The sequence below is a fragment of the Schistocerca nitens genome, chromosome 3, assembly GCF_023898315.1.
Source record: "Schistocerca nitens isolate TAMUIC-IGC-003100 chromosome 3, iqSchNite1.1, whole genome shotgun sequence".
NCBI lineage: Eukaryota > Metazoa > Arthropoda > Insecta > Orthoptera > Acrididae > Schistocerca > Schistocerca nitens.
In genome coordinates this window covers 412,344,433-412,366,918 of record NC_064616.1, presented here as the reverse complement: position 1 = coordinate 412,366,918, position 22,486 = coordinate 412,344,433, and the positions used below count along the sequence as shown (strand labels likewise).

General features: G+C 35.0%; 1 protein-coding gene across 1 annotated transcript in view; it reads left to right on the top strand.

Annotated features, from left to right (window-relative positions):
• LOC126249255 (voltage-dependent calcium channel type A subunit alpha-1-like) overlaps nucleotides 1-20,187 on the top strand; it is a 125,982-nt gene extending 105,795 nt beyond the window's left edge. The window contains exon 5 of the mRNA XM_049950910.1: nucleotides 19,571-20,187. Within this exon, the coding sequence (XP_049806867.1) occupies nucleotides 19,571-20,187 (617 nt within the window). The remainder of the gene's footprint in view (nucleotides 1-19,570) is intronic.
• The last annotated feature ends 2,299 nt before the right edge of the window (nucleotides 20,188-22,486 follow it).

The window sequence follows — 22,486 nt, the reverse complement described above, 5'->3', positions numbered from 1 at the left end:
AGTAGAGGTCTTTTGTCTAGTGGATGCAGGATATGGTGACTACTGTAAAACACCAGTGAAAATAACACCATCGGATGTTCTGATACAGATTTCTTTCTTTCTCGTTAACTATTTGTAATTGAAGTGTTTGACGCAAGTATACTAAAGACAGTATGTATACTAAGAGTTCTTTTCAGAAAGTTGCTGTATATACAAAATAATGTAATATAAATATATGTTAAACACGTGAAATGGGAAAAGCACACAAGAAATATTTTATTAAAAATGGTACACCACTGTCTGCATATAAATATATCAAGAAAATGCATTAACAGTTAGTATCAGAAGGCACAAACATACAAAGATATTCATTACTAAATTTTATTCCAAAATGACTTAAATATTGTGGCGTGTGTATTTCCTTTACTCATTCTACATGGAAGACCCACTGCCTATGTGTATTGTAGTTACTATAATCAGTAGTAGTTTGCAAATCTTCAGGGTTGGGTCTGGTCACAGTGGGAAAACAGTTTATCATAATTACGTTCTTCTGCTGTCTGTCATAAAATGTCGTGTGTGGTATGTAACACTAATTAAACAAGGGTGATTATGTAAATTTATGTGATTACTAAATTTGTTCAGTTAACAGTAATCACGTACAGTGTAGAACCCATTTGAATCCACATACGCCTGTATTTTTTTCTACTATTGGTAAATGCATTTTTTAATCCCATTTTCCCTGACATAACACAAGGGCTCTGCTATGGTACAATGGTTTGTACATTGAACGTGCATTTGGAAGAAACGTACTTCAAATCACTTTTTGGTCATCCTGATTAGGCTTACCATAGTTTCTTCAAACATAAAGACACACTTCAAGATTGAAAAACCATCTTGTTTATAATGCTAAAGCAAATAATTCTTTGCATGTCAGACCTATATTGTTACTTTCTTATCAGACCTCATTAAATACTAAGTGTAAGTTTACAAACCTCCTGAAAGCACATGTTTCAGAGAACGTTAGGGGATTTTATGCAGGTAATGAAGCTCTCTCTCTCTTTCTCTCCCTCTCTAAGAAAAATAAAATCAGAATTTTGATTTTCAGCTGCATTCCTGTTGTTAACAGTTCTCTTTCTGTGTCATTTTGGTGCTCTTCTGTTCCATCCCTCTTGTAATCCATAGAGTCCTGTTCTCACACCAAACTGATTTGTTTTCCTCTAATTTCCCTATATCCTAACTGTCTTCAGTACTTCATTACTCATGATCATAAACTGACTTTTTGCATTCTTAATCAGTTACTAATTTGTGACATTGCAATCAAAAAATTTATCCTACTTTAATGATAATATAATACTTTAGTCAGTTATACAACATGCAAAAATGTCTGAATTACAGTATTTAGCTGCAACAATGCCTCAGGATGCTTCCCTGTGAAATGATGTTAGCCAAAGGATTGTGAAACAATCTAAACTTTTTTCTGGAAGTTCTCACATACACGTTCAATATAGCTGTGGCTAAGAAAACAAACAAACGTTTTAGCATTTAGTGGTAGTAAGTCCTACACACATGTACTGCATATTCCCACCATGTAACAAGCTGTTGAGCTATATCTGTATTTGACAAATGGCATTATATACTTTGTAGGAAAGGAATGCATAGCAGTAACAGTGATTTTGTATTGTGAAATTTATTTTTTACTTATTATTTGTTTTATTTATATTCAAGTTGTGTTAATTCAGTCAGCAGATGAATTACTAAAACATAAAAATGTTCAACATTTAACAGAATATAATTACAGTAACCAAAGTAAACAGGCACCAATCCAGTTGAAGTTTAATTTTGTGTGATTCCACTATTATAACCAATAATTTATGTTTTTACAAAAGTTAAGATATACGTTGCAGTGGTCTATGACTGAATTAATTAATGTATCAGATATGTTACTTAAAGCTTATTGATATTACTAAGCAAATATCCTGGATGCTAGCAGCCAATAACAGTTGAGGTTGCCTGTCTAAAGGCTTCCAGGTGCAACATAAATCTGATTTTCAATATTTCGCATAATTATTTACTGAATTTAAAAATTCAAATGCTTACGTAATCTACTCAGTAAGAGATATACTCTAATGTTAAAAGTTTAACATAATAACAAAAGTGTAATTGATTGCATCAAGTATCCAGACTTTATTCATCAGGTAATTGAGAATAAGAGCACTTAGCAAACTCTGGCAAACTTTACACATAATTTCAAATGTTTTGTGAAACTTTTTCTAGCTGGCACACCCCACAAAATAATGAAACGAATAAAGTTTATTGCTTACTAAATTTTCACTATTCATGGAGTAAAATTTCAGCATCAGACAAGACATTTTAATCTCTTACATCTTGACTACCAACTCTATTTGAAACACAGTTTGCAGACAGTATACACATATATCCCTGAATGTACCCATAGATATCTGGATTCATGAGAACTAGCTTCTGTTTAAAATGGCATGTAGTAAAACTTCAACAGCAAGCATGATGTTTTAATTTATTACTTCTTCACTGCTTACGCTATTTGCAGCAGACTTGGCAGACAGTGTCTACATGTATCAGTGAATGTACCTGCAAATTTTTATCATTGGATGATACATATTTCAAGAAATATGACAACATAAACATTGAGATGCATGAGAAACTAGCTTTTTCTTAAAATGGAGCACAAATTACCCAGACTATATTCATCCAATGTTTCGTCATGGGAACACTTAGTGACTTCCAACAAATTCACCTTTTTCTTGCTTAGACACTGGATGTCAGATATCTAACACATCAACTCAGTTGTAAAACAGTCAGATGTCTGCAGCTGTTTTATGCATGGGACTTTGAATCTTTAAAAAAATGAGGGGTTTACTGGTATAGAACTAAGGTCCATGATGTCTTAGATACACTACATCGTCATGTATCTAGTATAGAATATTCAAAAATATAAGAGAAATTACATTTCATGCCTTCGATTTTAAATATTACGGTTTAATTTGAGTTAATAAAATATCTACTCACCAAGCACTAACAGGAGAACACACATATAAAGGTATTATGACTCCTTTATCTTATTGTCAGAAGGGTTGAAGGGAAAGGAAAAGGGGTGAAGGAAAAGGATTGGTGGGACTTAGGAAAAGGGGTAGTGTATTCAGCAAGCAGCAACAGGAGAACACGCATATAAAGGTATTAAAGTCTGCAAGTTTTTCAAGCCAGTGATGCCTTATTCTGGCAGAAGGTTTGAAGGGGAAGGAAGAGGGGTGAAAGAAAAGGACTGGTGAGGTTTTGGTAATGGTGTACTATTTGGAAAAGTTGCCCAGAACTCCAGGTCAGGGGAAACTTACTGGACATGATGAGAAGGGAAGACTTATCTGTCCAATTACATTATACTTTCAAAAGTTGATCATTTTCAGTCAGTAATAGGTGTCAGATAGTAACAGTTATCTTTCTGAACAGGTCAGTTAAAAGTAACCACTAGAAAGAAGTTTCAGAGATCATCTGCGTAGCTTTATACAGTTGAAATTCTCTGAATAATGATGGAATATTCTAGTAATGTAGTCTGCACATGGACAATGTGATCATTGGCTTCTGTTAAATGGTATAGGCATTTTGGTTTTATGTATTGATTTTCAATAGTGAAAGAAATGAACAGGCACTGACACTTTCAGAGTGACAAATTCAATACAGAGATTAGAAATATACAGCTCAACTAAAAATGAATGTAGCAATTACAAATAACTGTATCTATTTAATGCTATGCGATACAATGATAATGTCAGCAGAGAATGTAAAAGAGAGCTCAGTTTTTTGACATATGTTATAGGTGTTCTATATGACATACCTTTGTCACATGAACAACATCTAAGCTATAACCATTTCAAGTTATGCATTCTAAAGCATAAGTGGAGTCACTGGTGAGAGTCCATTAGAAATACACCTTTTAAGTTCTAGAATTATTTTTAGCAAAGGAGGCACATACACATTGTCTTTCACATAACCCCATATAAAGTAGGTTCAGAGATTTATGTGGCCAAGAGCAAAACAGAGTATCCCCATGTCTAGTACAACAGTTCCAGCTCCTTGAAAGATATTGACTTAAAAATATACTGGCTTTTGACTCACTGTGCTTGTGCAATAATAAAAGTTTTGAACTTTCTTTTACATCCTCTTTAATTCTTATTGATGTACTGGTATGGTTTAAACAATTATAGCCACTGGTAATTGTTATATTAATTTTGAACTGTTCTATGTAAAAGTAAAGATAAAATGCAAATCGAACAACAAACTTCACATCACATTATATACATTGCGAGAGATGCAACATAAAATAGATTTTGTCCCCCAACACTCCATCACAATTCATGCAAAAAGCTAACATTTTTACAGGTTTTTTCTAACAGTTTTGTAAATTTTTGTTTGGGCATTCTGTTGATTCTGTGTAGCAAGTTACCCAACAGCTTTTCTTATATTTAACATTAAAATGTGTCAACTTTTTATACTCTCAAATTACTCAGAAAGACCATACATGATAGACTTCCTCAATAAGTTTCTTATTGTTCAAAAACTTCAGGCCACACAGATGTTTAGTATACACCAAATCTTTTGCAGCACAAGCTGACAGTGATACAAATTCTGCTTTTGTGGAAGACAATGCCACTGTCCACTGTTTTCTAGGTGCTCAGTTTACTCTTTTACCAAACAGCTAAAATATATAAACTAAAACTGATTTTCAGTCTTAGTTGTTGGCCCAGTAAGAAATTTCTCTATTTTTTTCATTTTTATAATGCATTAGTATTCTGTTTGCTATTGTACCTCTTTTCTAGCACAGTATTATTTTTAATCTTTCTACTGTGAGACCTTTGTCTCGCTTTAATAACAACTAAAATCATTGACAGTATAGCTTATCAGGATGTACAGTTTGAGTTACATAAAACAAACATGCTGTTAATTCACTGTGAGTCACTCTCATATTTTAAAATTAAATGTTATGAGTACTAATCAGGTTACACACATTACGCCAAATATTTTCAACAAATTTTTGAGATCTTGACTTAAAATTACTCCATTACTTCTTTTGTTTCATTTCATTTCATCATGTACAATGATATAGGACTTGTCATATGTTAACACAAAAAAAATTTAAATAATAGTGTCTGTATACAACTCATGCAGATAATTAAGTACATAAAGAAAAGCAAGTCATACAGATACATATAAAATCATACAGACAACCCAATACATAAACCAAACGAGGCATGGACAGCACAGGAACTATTATGGAAAAAAGATGATGGGTGAAAAGATACTAGAAGAAATAAGCCGCATAACAGTAGAAAAGTTCCCTAAAATCCCACTCCAAATGAGGACAATAGCAGAAGAAATGAAAACCTTAACAAGAGCAACATTTGCTGAAGCACTAAAAAGATCATCATCTGCTATTGTAAATATTAAAATGTCATCAGCTGCCACAGCTAGTATAAACAATCAATCAGCATCATCCACTTCAAGTAGGAAAAGCAACAGAAACAAGAAACGTGTGGTACAACAGGATTTTTGGTATCCAGCCATAATGAAAACTCCAAGATATCAGTGTTAAACGAAAGGAGAAATACCACCAGTGCTCACTCCCCTGTTCTAAAGATTATGACTCTAAATGTGCAGTGCCTCAAGAACAAATATTGTGAACTTGAAATAGCAGTAAGTAACACCCAACCTGATGTCTTGTGTATTACAGAACATTGGTGTAAGGACCAAGAAATTAGTAGTATTCATATTAATCCATTTAAACTGGCAAATAATTATAGTATGAAAATTGCAAAAGGTGGTGGAGTCGGTATTTACCTTAGACAAGAGTTAGAATTTAAAAAGAGATGTGAAGCAGAGAACTTAAGTATTGAAAAGTTTTTTGAAGAAGGTGCTGTCCAGCTATATGGCCTGATGAAAAAAGTCATAGTCATAACAGTGTATAGGTCACCATGTGGAAACATAGAAGTCTTTTTTGATAAATCAGAATTGTTGCGAAATACTATTTACAAAAAAGAAACTGTGATTATTCTTTGTGGTGATTTCAATATTAATCTTCTAGTTGAAAGTCAACAAAAAAGGCAATTTTTGGACATATTAAAGAGTTTCAACATGTCACCACACATAAACAATTCAACTAGAATAACAAACACCTCCAATAGCCTCATAGATAACATTTTCTCAAATATGTCAGAAACTGACATAGAGGTAACAAACATAGATTTAGGATTGTCTGACCACAATGCTCTCACCATTGAAATCCCTTTAAGGTCAAAGGAAGATAAAGGTGTAAATAATATTTACAAAAGAAACTTCTCTGTGGACAGCTGTCATCAGTTCATAAGTATCTTAGAAAATGAAAATTGGTTAGATGTTATGAAACAGTCAAGTACAGATGAGGCATATAGTGTATTTGCATCGATTTATATGATGAACTTTGAGATGTGTTTTCCAAAGAAACTGACCAGAGTCAAGTCTACTGGATACATAAAGTCAAGTTCTTGGATGACTCTTGGAATTAAGAAATCATGTGAAAACATGAAAAAACTGAATTCAGAGTTGAGGAAGTGTACAAATATTGATTTTATAGAATATGTCAAGAGGTATAGGAAAATATACCGCAGAGTAATTGCAAATGCAAAGTTATTAAGTAATAATATGAAAATAAAACAGTCCAGAAATAAAACTAAAATAGCATGGGAAATTGTGAGAAAAGAAACCGGGGTACCTACCAAAGACAAGCAAATTATTCTAAAAGATGAGGAGAATAAAATGGTAGATAAATATGCCATGCCTAATTATATAAATAATTACTTTTTAAATGTACCCCTGACATTAAGCAGGAATCTTGGGGAGCAGATTAAGATGGAAGCACCCAAGGCAGCCAGCAGTATGATGGCAGGTCCAACAAACGAAAAGGAAGTTTTAAAAGTGATTAAAAGTCTAAAGTCCAAGATGTCAGCTGGAGTAGATGAGGTGCCAATAATATTAGTAAAGAAAACAGCTAATCAGATAGCGAAACCATTGGCGCACATAGCAAACTTGTCAATGGCTGAGGGCGTGTTTCCACAAAAACTGAAAATTTCTAAAGTCATTCCCCTGTTGAAAAAGGATGATAAACTTAAAATAGAAAACTACAGACCTGTCTCACACCTCCCAACTTTCTCTAAAGTTTTAGAGATACTAATGAAATATAGAGTCACACATTGTCTTAATATGCACAATCTGATAAACAGTAATCAGCATGGATTTCAAGCTGGGAGAAGTACCGAAACAGCTGTACTAGAATACACAAAAGAAATAATCACTAAATTGGAAGAGGGAAATAGTGTAGTTGGGATAAATCTAGATTTGTCAAAAGCCTTTGACACTGTTGACCACAGCATACTTTTGAAAAAGCTTGAAGCTATAGGTATCAGAGGACCGGTAAAAAAGTGGTTTGAGTCTTATCTGGAAAAGAGGATGCTGGTGGTTGAAATTACAGCACCAAATATTAATCAAAAAATTAAACTAAGATCAGATCCAAGGGAGGTCACAGTAGGAGTACCCCAAGGAAGTGTATTAGGCCCCTTGCTGTTCCTCATTTACATTAATGATGTTCAGGTGTCAGAGAGAAAAGCTAGAATCATGTTATTTGCTGATGATACTAGTTTAATAGTTAGTGATATGAAGCAGTCATTGCACAGTACTGTGGACCATGTCCTACAAGATATACAAAAATGGTTTAGTGCTAACAAGCTAACACGGAATGCAAAAAAACTAATTATGTGCAATATGGAAAAATAAGTGAACAGGATGACCTAAATCCCACCATGGAGGGCAAAAAAGTTGAAAGAGTACAGTGTGCAAAATTCCTGGGTATGCACATTGATGAGAAGATTAATTGGAAGGACCATGTGGTGAACTTAGCACTAAAACTAAATTCAGCATGTTTTGTGCTTAGAATAATTTCAAGAGTTTGTAGTAATGACTGTACCAGATTAGTATATTTTGGCTATTTTCAGTCCATTGCATCATATTGGATAGTATTCTGGGGAAAAACAAATTGTCGTCTAAATGAGAGTTTCAAATTGCAAAAACGTGCTATTCGGATAATGACCCACAGCCCACCTCAAACACATTGTAGGCCCCTTTTTAAAGCATTGAAAATTTTAACAATTCCATCATTATACATTCTGAAATGTCTGTTGGTGATCAAAAGAAATCAGGACAAAATGAAAACCAATACAGACTTCCATAATTACGATACACGGCAATGTAAAGATCTCCACATACAAGCTGTAACAAGGACCCGAAGCCAGAAACATGTATGTAATCAAGACATCAAACTTTTTAATGCACTACCAAAACATATCAAAGAGCTGGAAAATGAGGATAAATTTAAAACTGTTCTAAAGAACCACATGCTTGACAAATGCTATTACAGCATAAGTGAATATCTCTGCGCAACTGTATAAAATATATGTTTAAGTTAATGTGACAAATGAAATTACATCAGTTCATAATAAATTATGTTATAAAAACACTTATTAGTTGTATATTGTATTAAACATAAGACAGATTAATATGAATTCAGCACAGATACAAATTTTGTAAAGATATTATATAGTTGTTAAAATGTACCCAGACAAATCGTATATCACAAATGTGATCATTGGGATGATAATAAATAAATAAATAAATAAATAAATAAATAAAACAAATTCTAGGTTACATTATATCCAATGACACATGGCTACGTTTAGCTTAAGTTATGATGTCAGAAATTCATAAAATTTACATACTCATCAACACTGTAAAAGCTTTCATTTGTAAATATTTTCTTAAGTTCATTTTTTAAAATGTGCAGCTTTGGTATCTTTGTAACTCTAAAGGACACTAAAAAGAATTTGGGGATGTTTTTGATTATGGGCTTTCTTATGTACTTCTCTATGGAAGTCAGTTCTGTGTCTACTTTAATAGTCATGGTGATCACTGTTCAAAGAAAAGAGCTGGGGATGGGATTTAAAAAAGCATATACTTTTGTAGATATAAATAGATGAAGAGTCATAACTTTTAGGTCTTTGAATGTTCCCCTACAGGACTCCCTAGGTGCAATCCCTATTATAATTCTTATTGCTCATTTCTGAATAGTAAAGAAGTGATTTGCTGGACTTGAAAAACCCCAGAATATGACACCATATCCCAATAGACTATTCATTAATGCATAATAGGCACTCACCACTGTTTCTTCACTGCAGGAATTTTTGAGCATTCTTAATACGTAACAGCATTTACTAAGTTTTTCATTGAGCCATTCTATATGTTTATCCCATTCAAGATGCACATCTAACCAAATTCCGAAAAATTTAGTATTTGAAGCTTGTAGTATTTCCTGCTTGCCTAACTTCACTATTACATTAGGGATTACTTTATTTGAAGTATGCCTGTAAGTCATCCATAACATTTTCTTCTCATTAATAAATAGACTGTTTTCTCTAAATCATTTAATTACTTCTTCATTTATTATTTCTATTTTTTGTGTAAGTCAAGTCACATTCTGAGCTTTAACAAAGTGACTAGTATTGTCAGCAAGCAGTACAGTATCAGCTTGTGTTAAATAACTTGGTAAGTCATTTATGAATATCAAGAACAACAGGGGGTCCCAGCATCGATCCTTGGGGTATTCCATGAGTAACTTTCTCATATCCAGAAAAGAGGGATATACCATCATGAAATACTTCCACTTTCTGGTATCTGTCAGATAAGTATGATTTAAACCACATACAAGCAGTGCCACAGACTCCATAGCATTAAAGTTTTTCTTGCAAAAGTTTATGATTAATAACATCAAATGCCTTACGTAAGTCTAAAAACAATCCACAGTTTATTTCATTTTGATCATTGAAATTTAGAACAAGTTTAAGGAAACTATGTATAGCAGTTTCTGTTGATCTATTTTGTCTAAAACATTTTGTTCATTGGCAAATATTCCACATTTCATCAACAGAAAAAAGGGTATCAAAAAAATGAAATCAATTTGGAATGTGGCTACAGCAGCGGTTCACTCCCTTGTCCACCAGCCCTCCTACACTAGGAACATGTCTGCCTACTCCTCCAATTGAGGGCAAAATGCTCTCTGCTACTGTGCACGGTTCCCTTTGTGGTCATAGCAGTTAATAGACCAAATGTGCTTCGTAGAACAGGAGAAGGAGAATAAATTTCCATTTTTTGGCAAGTGCCTTTTTCAATCCATATGCTAGAGTCAATAGGATCAATCCTGGATGCTACTTACACTCCTTGACACAGTCAGACATGTACATATTATTATCAAGCTTCATGCTTTTCAAACAGCCACAAATAACTAGTTCAATTTTGTAACACACAGAATTCCATACATCATCACGTTTGACTTTAAAAATATACTAAAGGCAATATCCTTCTTGTTCCTTGTAACTCAAAAACTATCCAAGTTATATTTTAATTAACAACAAGTATCTCATGAAGCCAATCTTCTTTATCTGGCCAACTAAAAATAGCACAGAAAATCTCAGGAAATGTCTTAGATATACACTTCTTCTTCCAATGCCAATACGTCACTATCTTATATCCAAACTAGTGTTCTTTCTTGCCTTGCATTTCTACAGATTTCAGGAAATTTAATTTCTTCAGCTTTACCATCAAATGACACAAATTGATCTTCACAGTGACTTACATCTTATTCATCAATGAGAGCTACTGAAATCAAAACGACTTTCATCAAACTTGACGTTTCTTCCAAAAATAATGCATTTCTAGTTTTTTATACTTAGTCTGCAGCTACATTAAATATCTTGAAAGAAGTAATTTTCCTGTTTAAGGCTGTTGAAATGAAAATTAGTTAAATGTCAATTAAATGAAGTGTTCCTTTAAAATAAAGAACAACGCCATGGAGGAAACTGATTTCTTTCAAGAAATGTTATGGCTGTTTTCTGATAATCACAACAAACATCCATTTGCACAATAACAACTGAATCTTTTTTTTTTTAATACCTGAAGCAAAGTTTCTTGCTGTTGGTTTAATTTCCATAGCTTTGGCATTTCACCATACCATAGCACAGTTGCAACTGTTGCTTGTAGTGCCCTTGACTGTAAGTAAACAGCTTCTTGTAACCAGTACTACTTTCAAAATCTACAGTCCAACAGCATGTGATGATCTTTGTTTGTAATGGATCCAGTGTGCCACTGCATTTTGCTCTGCTGTATGTCTGATAGCACAATTCATACTGAATTAATTTTTATTAAAAGATGAAAAAATCTTTTTGTGACTTTGGACAAATATTTGCCTTCTTTACCACAGTGAAGTTGGCTTACCCTCCAATTAAAATGTGTCTTTGCCATTGTCTTCCAATTGTAATCTTCCCCTCCTACACATCACCATTAAATTTCTCTTAGTCTCTTCATTATTTTCAAAAGCTTCAAGAGGTGTAAGATATACAAAAGAAAAACTTTTTACTTATCTTCATTTTCTCTTCTTGTTGTTGGCTTTAATTCTTGCATCTAGGGGTACATTCTTGATGCTAAAATTTTGACTTACTGGGTTCCAGATCACTAAGTAACTGATGAAGTATTATTTGTTGCTATGATTTTCTTTTATTTTAACCCATTCTCCTATGTCACACCAACTTTACAATATCCATTTTCAAAAAAATCAATAATTACATTGTTGTAGACGAAATTATAAAAACGTGCATTTCCATCAGATGCATGCTCACCACTACTACATTGTGCAGTACTCACAATATTCCAAAGAGTTTACAAATCAAGAGGGTTTACATACTTTCTTGACAAAAGAAGAATCGTTACTAAGTCACATCATTATTTTATAAATGAATCCAGATATAAATTTAATAATTAGTGTTAGATTGTGCAATTAATAATATGAATTTTAAGTATGCCAGAATTTCTGATTTCAAATATTTCTAAAATAAGAATAATTTTTAACAAGTAGTACTTATCGATTGTAACAAATTTTTTTATAGATTTTAGCCTGAAATATAATACATCATATACAAAATCAAATGAAATTCTTTCAGTGAAACAGCTGAGAGTGTTCACCTATACAAGACTCAACTGTATACATGGTATTGGTTATTTCTATAAAAAAAGGTAGTGTTAGAAGAGGGTGTCCCAATACACAATGTTTGAATATTCTAGTCCTTCATATTCACTTTGTATTTTGCATTGATAGCTGCTGAGACATTCCATCGGCAGTGCCAAAAAAACTTAGTTTGGTAGCATCAAACATATTTCAGAATTTTGTCAGTAATTCATACATTTCATAAGATATTATATCAAACAAAATGTACAGGGAAACAGAAATAAATACTTATTACAACAGCACCCTACTTATGCACAGTAAGAGTTTGATATATTCCTGGAGAACATGATAGCAATTGTTTGTAAAAGACAGAGAGAGAGAGACAGAAAGAGGTGGGAGGGGGGAGGGGGGGGGAGGATGGAAGGTTGCTTTAGCTATCTTTTTTGCCTGTCCGTGTGAGATATAAAATGTAAAACTAACTCCGAAAATCTCTCTCATACACACAAATGCATGCACACACAGAAATATCAACAGCACAATTCTTCACTCCTCACAGGGTATGTGCGGTCACTTTTATGTGGCAGTCATAAGCAGGGGGTGCTTTGATCTATAGTTGCTTAAGATACTGGTGGAGACCACACCTCAACTACCAAGTAATGACACCACCAACCTCAGCTAATAATTGCGCTCTACCAGCCATCACTGAAATGATTTCTGTGCTCAACTTTGCTTTGAGTTGTGCTTGCTGGTTGTTTACTTTTTTTATTTTGAAATGAGTGCAGAGATCAATCTTGCTCTGTCACAGGGTTTGAATACAGCTCTCACCACACCAGATGGAATCAGCAATCCATATGTACATTATTACATCGGTTCTGCCTTCCCCGGAACATAGAACACGGACATAGTCTGCCAGCCCTCTTAGAGGGAGGCGTGGCTTGTTGGCTTGTCCCCCCCACTCCATTCTTCTCCCTTTGCCAGCCAGAACTCCTCATTTGTTTTACGTTTGTGGCCAGAAAAGTGTGCGCTACAATATGAGTGCCAGTACAGGAAATAATAGAGCATGTAATCTGGATTTTGCAAAGTACCAACATTTAAAACTAAAGGCATTGTACTCACCAAAAGCAGAAACTCCATGACTTTGGGAAGACAGATTCAAAATAATTAGTAGAAATGATATTGTAAACAGATTTGGTGCTCCTTCATGTTGGCAAATAAACCTCTCTTCTGAAACAGAAATCTTCAATTTCACACACGAATGACATTTCACAATATAGCATCCCTAAGGCACTCAGTTGTTCTTCTATCATAATGTTTTGTAGGAATGTTTTAATTCTCTTGAACATTGAAAAGCACGCTCAGTTTCTGATGTCAAGATAGGTATCATGATTAGCAGTTTCAAAACTTTAACAGTCTCATCGAATTACTCACAAAGTTCATCCTCTAGAATCAGCAAAAGAAATGGAATTGCACCAGCAATTGCTCTCAACTCAGGCTTAGCAATGAAGACTTGAAGCTCACCTATCAACTTTCTTTGTTCCAGAAATGTATACATGTCTGTGACTTCAAAGTATTTGTCTGGAAAATTTGTGATGTATTTGTCAAACTGATTTACATCAAATACGTTGGCTGCAATGGTGTCCAGTGAACTGAAAACATAATTTTATTTCAGAAAGGATGGAATTGCACACTTCCAAAGCATCTCTTTTTTTTTATGCCCATCAAGTATCCGTGGCTTCTTGGCAGGCATCGTTTCATCATTTTCGAAACTAATCTCTTTAAGGATGGAGTCAATGTCATCTCTCTCTCTCTCTCTCAAGGTTCTAATTGCCTAGCGCTGCTTTGGTGAGTTTGGTTATGTTCTTCTGAAGCTGATTAACAAGTATGTCTGCGTGAGGCATTATCTTATAGAAAAATGATAGCCAGAACATGAATTCATTATCTTGCAGTCTTTTTCTGTGTGAGCCAGCTTTTTCAACAGTAGAATACAGTTTTATGCTCTCACTTGTTTCAGTGACTTATATAACAGTAATAAGATTTTTCCTTGTTTTCAAAAACATCTTTTACTACTCGTGAATAATAATTCCATCTTGTCACACACACAGGGCACAGTTTTTTGAATAATGCTAAGCAACACTATTGATTTCAGTGGTGCATTAGAAAAGAAAGAAGAATTACCTGAAAGGTGTGCAAAAAAGATGCAGGCTTTGTGATAGACAGAGGCTGCCATAGACATAAAGGTAGAACTGATGTACATAACAATGGATTTAGTTTGCATTTGGATATTTGTCTTTAATTAATTTCTGAACCCCGTACAACTTGCCACTCATAACGTTTGCACCATCATAACTCTGAGCTATTAGTTTTACTCATTCATCGCCAATTAATAGTTCAAATTCTTTCAGAATATTCTCAGCTATAGTATGAGCATTCTGACTTTCTTGATTAACAAAGTTCCAAAATCTTTCAACAGGTTTTCCCTCAGCAACATAATGCAAAACAATAACCAATTGAAATTTGCAAGACACATCTGTGCTTTCATCCGCGATTATTGCAACATAATTGACATGTTTTATTTCTTTATGAACTTCATCATGGTACACTTCCAACATGCATTGCAGTAGTTCCTTCTGAACAGTCCTAGAAACACCTTTGAACACTGATGCTTGAATGAGATGAGCTTGAAGATCTTTATCCAGTTTCGCGCTGAAGTGAATTACCTCATGAAAAACCCACTTATTTTGAGAGGCATCAGATTCATCATGGCATCTGAGAGCCAGTTCCAAAGTACCACAGAACCGAATACAGTTTACAATTAAATTCAATATACAGAGTGAGTCACCTAGAATAACTTTGAAAGTATGATAGGAGCTGAAAAGTTTGTGGGCAAAAGTTCCTGTTGAAAGATGGGAGCCATAATATGATGTTGGTTTTTTGTTGCTAGGAGGGGTTGATTCAAAGATATGAAGGTCAACTTTTTTTTTTTTTTTTTAAATGGGATACTATAGTTTGGTACTTATTTTCTGATAGTGGCCATCGAGACGAATCTAATGATGTGTAACAGTAAGGCCTTTGAAGGTCAACAAAGGTCATAAAGGTGGCATGAATGTGCATTTACAGAAGGTGTTTGACATGATGATCATTGGTATCAATGCAGTGCTGCAATGTTCTTATCATGGATTGAGTGTTATTCCTTATCACATCTGCACTTATCGAAGCACATGCTCTGACAATTCTCTCTTGCATATTTTCAGGTGTAATTGGAATGTCTTTATAAACAATGCCTTTTACGAATCCCCACAAGAAAAAATCCAGAGGTTTCAAGTCTGGCGAACGAGCCGGCTATGACACATCTCCTCCGTGTCCAATCCAACGATTTGGGAATTGTCTCTGTAACTCATTTCTAGCCATCAGCAAAACACGTGCCAGACTCCCATTGTATTGATACCACATTCTGTTCCTTGTTCCTAAAGTTATTTCTTCCAATAACAGACCTAATGTTTCTTGCAGGCATGTGGTGTACTTCCTACCATTAAGATTTCCTTTGATCAAATAGGGGCCTATAGTTCTGTCCTCCAGAATCCCACGCCATACATTCACCGACCACGGTTTTTGGTGTGCAACTTGCCGCAGCCAACATGGATTTTCAGTTGCTCAATAATGCATGTTATGAAAATCAACATTTCCATGGTTCGTGAATGTAGCTTTGTCAGTAAATAAAATCAAATTAATAAATGTGTCATCCCTCTGCATCTGAAGTTGGGCCCATCGACAGAAATCAGTGGAATGCATCAATCCGTACCAGTTAATTCTTGGTGGAGACTGATATGGTAAGGATGATATTTATGGTGATGCAGAACATGAACAACACTACTCTGGTTTATGCCAGATTCCCTTGTGATTTGATGTGAACTAACACAAGGATCTCTAAGCTCAGTGGCAAGAGTACCAATTTCCATTTCCTCTTTAGTAACTTTCTTTTGCCGGATATGTTTCTGATGTGCTAAAGATACAGTTGTTCTCAATTTATCATACACATATTTAAATGTGTGACATGTAGGGTGAGTACGTTGAGGATATCTTTCAATGTATAAGTCTAGCTCTCACTGAATTTCATTGGCATTCTCCATAAATGAGAAGCATATCAACTTGTTCTGTGAATGAATAAATCATTCACATTCGCTTGATTTGACAATACTAGTCTTACCATTCCTATTGGTGTTGTATTGCAAAAACGTCAAATGGTGTTTACATGTCAATGGCACGTTAGACGGATACGCCATATTTCGGCAAATATTTACTATTTGCATGATATACAAGAGAAAATTGTCAGAGCATGTGCTTTGATAAGTGCCAAAGTGATAAGAAATACCACTCAATCCATGATAAGAACATTGCAGCACTACATTGGTACCAACGGTTATCACTTCAAACACCTTCTGTAAATGGAAGTTCATCCCACCTTTTTGACCTTCGTTGACCTTCAAAGACCTTACTCTTACAGATCCTTGGTTTTGTCTCAATAGCCACTATCAGAAAATAAGTACCAGGCTGTAGCATCCTATTTAAAAAAAACAAAGTTGACCTTCATATCTCTGACACGACCCCACCTAGCAACAAAGAACCAGCATCATATTATGGCTCCCGTTGTCCCATGCAGCATTTGTCCCACAAACTTTTCAGTTACTATCGTACTTTCAGAGTTATTCTAGATGGCAATAGTTATTGATCAAATTCTTTTCTACACATTTGTTGTGGCTGTCAATTGCTTGTCCATATTGTGAATCTAATTTCTGCAGAATGTTGATTTTGCCTAGAAATGAAAAACTAAGCACATTATTCATGTGTCACTTTGACATATCATGTACTTTCATTTTAGACCAACTATGCCCAATATCAGTTATTCCAGTCTTACACCAATGAACATCACCTCCAAATAACACACAAGAAAAACAAAAAACAGCATTACTTTCTTCACAACCACAAATCCATTTATTCTTTTGGTAAATTTCTGGACTGAACTTACTGTATTGATTTTTTGTTTGCTGCTACAGGTTCAGATTTGGGAGTGGCCTACTTAGTGTTTTTTACTGCTAAATGGTGTTTTAATGCTATTTTCACAGTGAACTGAATTTTCCCTTACAGATAACACTGTGCAGACAGCTATATACAGTCAATTACCTGACCTCACAATAACTAAAACGTGTTTGTACAGAACTGTATTACACAAACATAATGAGTATAAACAGAAATACTACAACTTTGCTTGGAAAACAGATGCTCAACAGGTGGTGAATACGTTAGTTTTTTGTTCTGTTGCAATAGCCCTGCTGTTGTGAAATATACCAATATTTAAATAATGCCTCTTAGTTTCAACATCTAAGAGCATAATTATATTCAAATTATGTACAGCTATTTATAATGATATTTAAGTGTATTACATCTGAATTCAGTTTAAATAAGCATTAATTTACAGAAAGATTGTAAAATTGGATTACAAGAAATCTGCACCCCTATGTATTCTAATAGGATCGCTAGATGTCAGATTGTGCTTCCATAGGTTATGATGCACTTTACTGCTCTCTGACAGAAGGAACGCAAAGCTCTGAGGCAGACTACCTGCAGCTCCATCTCCACCATAAGAAACGTGTAGAAACCAACGGCTACAGTGCTTTATGAGGGCAGATGGTGCCAATCTGCAGTTGGCTCCAAGCTTCAAAAAACTACCGCAAGAGTGCATGCAGTGAAATGCGCCGCTTCAAATCAGAAAATACATACTCTTAAACAATGTTTTATGTGCAGTTCACATAGATTTCTCTTTCTTTCTTCTTTATATAAGTGGTATCATGGCACAGCGACACTACCTCAGAAGCCACCCCTGGTATTCTGTAAACAACGAGGAAGTGAATAAAATTATAGGGAAATGTGACAAGTTACTTCTGTCTGTCACAAGATGTTACTGTTTATTAGCTAAAGTGGCCACTTTGCTGTTGTCCTCTTCTGTTTATATGGAAGTCTTGTTTACTTATATTCCACATAGATGGCACATGATTTTAGTTTCTCCCTATCATCGATGTTCACTTGAGAAGCACTGTTAAATCTATGTAATTTAAATGACACACTTTTCACTGTCATATTAGCGTTATTTCAATCAGAAAAGCTGTGAAGGAATTTCTGTTAAATGTGAAACTAAACATTTTCATTTTTGTGAGCAAGTCCCAGGGCAATTACTATGTATTTCATAATATTGGACACTGCCTGCCTTTCCACACACATAACTGACACTGTTCATTTCACCAAAGTGCACTGCTTTTCAAAACAGGTCCACTTTTTGTAACATTAATTAAGGCTTGTCATTAAAGAGTCTGCTTTAAGTGTTCACTTTTACCGGAATACAAATAACACATAAATCATGATCAAATGCACCAGTTGAGAAACAACTCATATTTGAACTCAATGTAATTTATGGACTATGATCATTTATTGAATTGTCATTTACAAAGTTCTGTTTCTGTGGTTACAGTTACTTCTTTTGTGTGTGAAAATTCAGTACAGTTTTGATGTTTAAAGCTGATATGTTTTTCTCCACCTGAAGTAAGCTTCTCTTTTCCACTTGTGCATTGAGATTTGTTTTACAGCTGGCATTTTCCCTGAATGGAATTATTTCTTTGTGTATTACACACCATATTCTGTTCTTGGCGCCCTTCATCTTAAATTAACCCATTTTATTCTTTTGGTTCCTGAGTCCATTTTTCATTAAGCTTACTTCAGATTTTCCACTCTATATGTCATATTTTTGAGGCACTGTTAACAAAACATAAATCAAAGCACCAGTTTCTTTAACTATTGTATGAGTCAACAAAAGATTACAAATTAACTTCTTGAACATTTACAAAATGTTTAATAGCTTACATAAGACCAGCACTTGCATTTAGTCACATGTCATTGAATTTAAACTCTGTGAAAGCAGTATACAGTAAATACAGCATCTGTGTTTATGCAGTAACTTTGACCATCAATAATATCATTTAATCATTTATGTGCAGGGTTGGCTATTCCTAACTCCCATTCTTGTGTTCATCTTACGGATTTTTTAAAATTATTTTCATCAGAATATATAATTCATTTCTACACCTTAAAGAATGATAGAAAGTCTATGGTGAAGCTGTTTTGTAACAAGTACTGTTTTTGTGCACATGACTGACAACATTACAGCACACATTGTTGAGTTATTCATAACCAGTAATACATGACACAATACATACTGATTGGCCTTGTTGAAGCAATCTTTCACTCTAACTCATCCTTCTCTTCATCATCTGTGTTTTTAGGAATTATTTAAACATATTCATTTTCATATAGAAAGATTCCCTTAACAAATAAAATTACGTTAATTAAACTGGACTGGTAAATGTTATATTGTCACGAGATCATTCATATAGTTGTTAAGTTCTTCGTTCTGCTACTATCAGTGTTACACTGTTCCAGGTCCGTGGTCCGCATCAACGAGTCCAGCCCGTTCACCGAGTCCCACGAGAGGTCATTTTTACACTTCGAGGAATTCTCGGCCATATGGTACGACGAGTCTGGAGAAGAGATCACGTTCCCCTTCCCCCCTGGGTGCCAGTGCAACATCGGGACAGAGAGCCAGTGTGAGTGCGAGTGTAAGACCGGGTCTCAATGCAGCTACGCAGTCAGGTCATGTTCCACATCACCACCATCCTCACCAACACAGTTACCCCGTTCTCGTCGCACGACGCGGACAGGGTCGCCGACTGCCTCCGACACCCAACAAACCCTCCACGTTACAGCTGAGGCCGGCCTCGATAAACTTCCCCAAACTGAACGCTTCTCCTACACACTGCCCACCGACTGGTCAGCCCCACACAGCCTCGGCACCCGTCCCAGGGGCACCGGTGCCCGTGCCCGGTCCGGGTGTCACGGCAGCGGGGATGTCCCAGACGGCCTGCCCACTGAGCTTCGAGCAAGCAGTGGCGATCGGTCGAGGAGGACGTATGTTGCCTTCACCGGTGCCCAACGGCTACAAGCCCGGCCAACAGCAGCGAGGCAGGCACAGCGATTCGGACGATGATGACTGGTGCTAGCGGGGCCGCCTGGCCCGGAGCTGGCTGGGGCAGCGGTGGCCCCACGCCTCTCACGGGGCGGGCGCTCAGACAGTATAGTGCTGGTACACTTAACATTTTTCTATTTTGCTAAAACTCGGGCGCACCTTAATCGATATTTGCTTAGCGATTATTAAAGCTGGACCATTACAATTTGTCTACTGGGACTCTGAGAGTCAGTATGAAAACAGTCCCAAGTCAAAAACTGTTGTAGTACTCATTCCGTTAGCATTTTATCTAATGTAATAAAATAGTTTTTCTAGTATATAACTTGTTTGTAAAAACGGTCATATAGAATCGTGTAGAATTTTTTCACCGTCAATACCTCAGGAAAACTGGCAACTATTTATGTGATGAGAAGCCAATCACTGTGGCATGAAAATGCCATTTCAGGACCGTACCGTGTGGCTTCATCAGCAACCGTGCCGGTTTGTTCTTACGGTTGTAATTTTACTTTTGTAGCTGTGCACATTCAGACCGTCTGGTTCTTTGTGACCACTATGTGATCATAGTTTGGCTTTAATTTTATTAGATATATCTTTGTAGAATGGATTGTCTCTCTTTTTGTTACCAGAAATGATTTTGTTGTGATATGTTTTAATCGAGTGCTGTATATTTTTTGGGTTACACGTTTTAACAAATCTTATAGACACTGAAACATGTACAGCAGAAGTGGTCTTTGCTGTGTATCTTTCGAATGCATTTTTATACGTCTTCACAGGCGTATATAGATTTCTAGATTTCCATTTGAATTAAACTTTCAGCAAAGTACACAGCCAAATCGTACTAGATATTTATCAATAATAGGAAGACTGTGATAAAAAAAGCCTTCAGTGATTTTTCAATTTAATTATAAATTATTCCCAGCGAACTTTTAATTATTACCTCATGATTTTATGCCATTTTACATTTTTTTAAATACCGTAGTAGTTAATTCGTTAAATATTTTTGGGTATGTTATTTTGCTACATTTGTGTAGTAGTTTCTTCTATTCAGAATCTCCTGCACTCAGTCTTTTCTCATTCTGGTCATTGAAAATTGGTTTTATAAGTGGTAACATATAGTGACCTTCACTGGTTTGCAAAGGCAGGCCATGTATAAGCAGTGGAGCTCACAGGTGAGATATGAATTTAAGGTGATGATGGGTATTTGTTGCTATGTTCATTGTAATAACTGCAGCTACGGCAACAGCGGGAAGCTATAAAGTTGTATTTGGTCAGTAAATTTTTTCAGGATGAAGCACAACATTTTCAGCTAAGGGTGATTCTAAACTTTTCTTGCTTAAGTACATTACAAAGTGACTGACTTTTTTTTTTTTTTTTTTTAAGATATGTTGAAACAACATTTGTTTCATGTGTGTATATAGAGTTTCAAATTGGGAACAATATCATCGTACTAGCAGTCACTTATACTTGGCAAACTAAGACAATGCCATCTTTCATGGCAATTTCTGCTATTGTATTTCACTCATGCAAGTATTGCATCACTGAGTTGTAACATAACCCTGTGAAAAATTTGTTGAATGATGTGATTCATCGTGAAAAATACTATCTGACATGTGGACCAGTAATGTGGATACAAGTAAGGGCCTAAATTTTAATGGGGACAGGAAAGAGCGACCGAATGATTTGAGGACTGAAAATGTTGGGGTTTCATTTGCCTTTAAAGTGTTTAGAAACTATGTTTAAAGAAATTCCTTCTTATTTGAAATTTGAGAAGGATTTAGTATTGTTCTACTAATTTATAAACTCTTTCCACTCTCCATAACGTGTGACAAAGTTGCCTTAAAAATATGAATTGATTGATTGATTGATTGATTGATTGATTGTGTGTTTTTTAATTTCATGTTGGTACAGAATAAACATTTTATATGACGCTGATTACTATATTGTATGCATAAAGTGAATGTATGTTTGTACGCACGTGTGTGTGCCTGAGCAAGTTTCAAACATATACAGAGAAATATATATATATTATATATTTACAAAATATATATCCCTCCCATTGTTGCATGCACACAAATAAACTGGTCTGAAGAATCTGCTTACGGAAATTGTTCATTAAGATAGTTACATGCCAATTAATCATGTGCCATTTTACTACAAACACTGTTATAAAGTGATTAAAAAGAAAAGCATACCGATATATTTGGTTGTATCATATTTTGTCATTTTATGTTATTTATACTATTAACAGTTTTATATAATTAATTTAAATAACACAAATATTTGAAGTATCAGATACGGCACATTCCTCATCGTTGAAATTTTAAATTAATTAT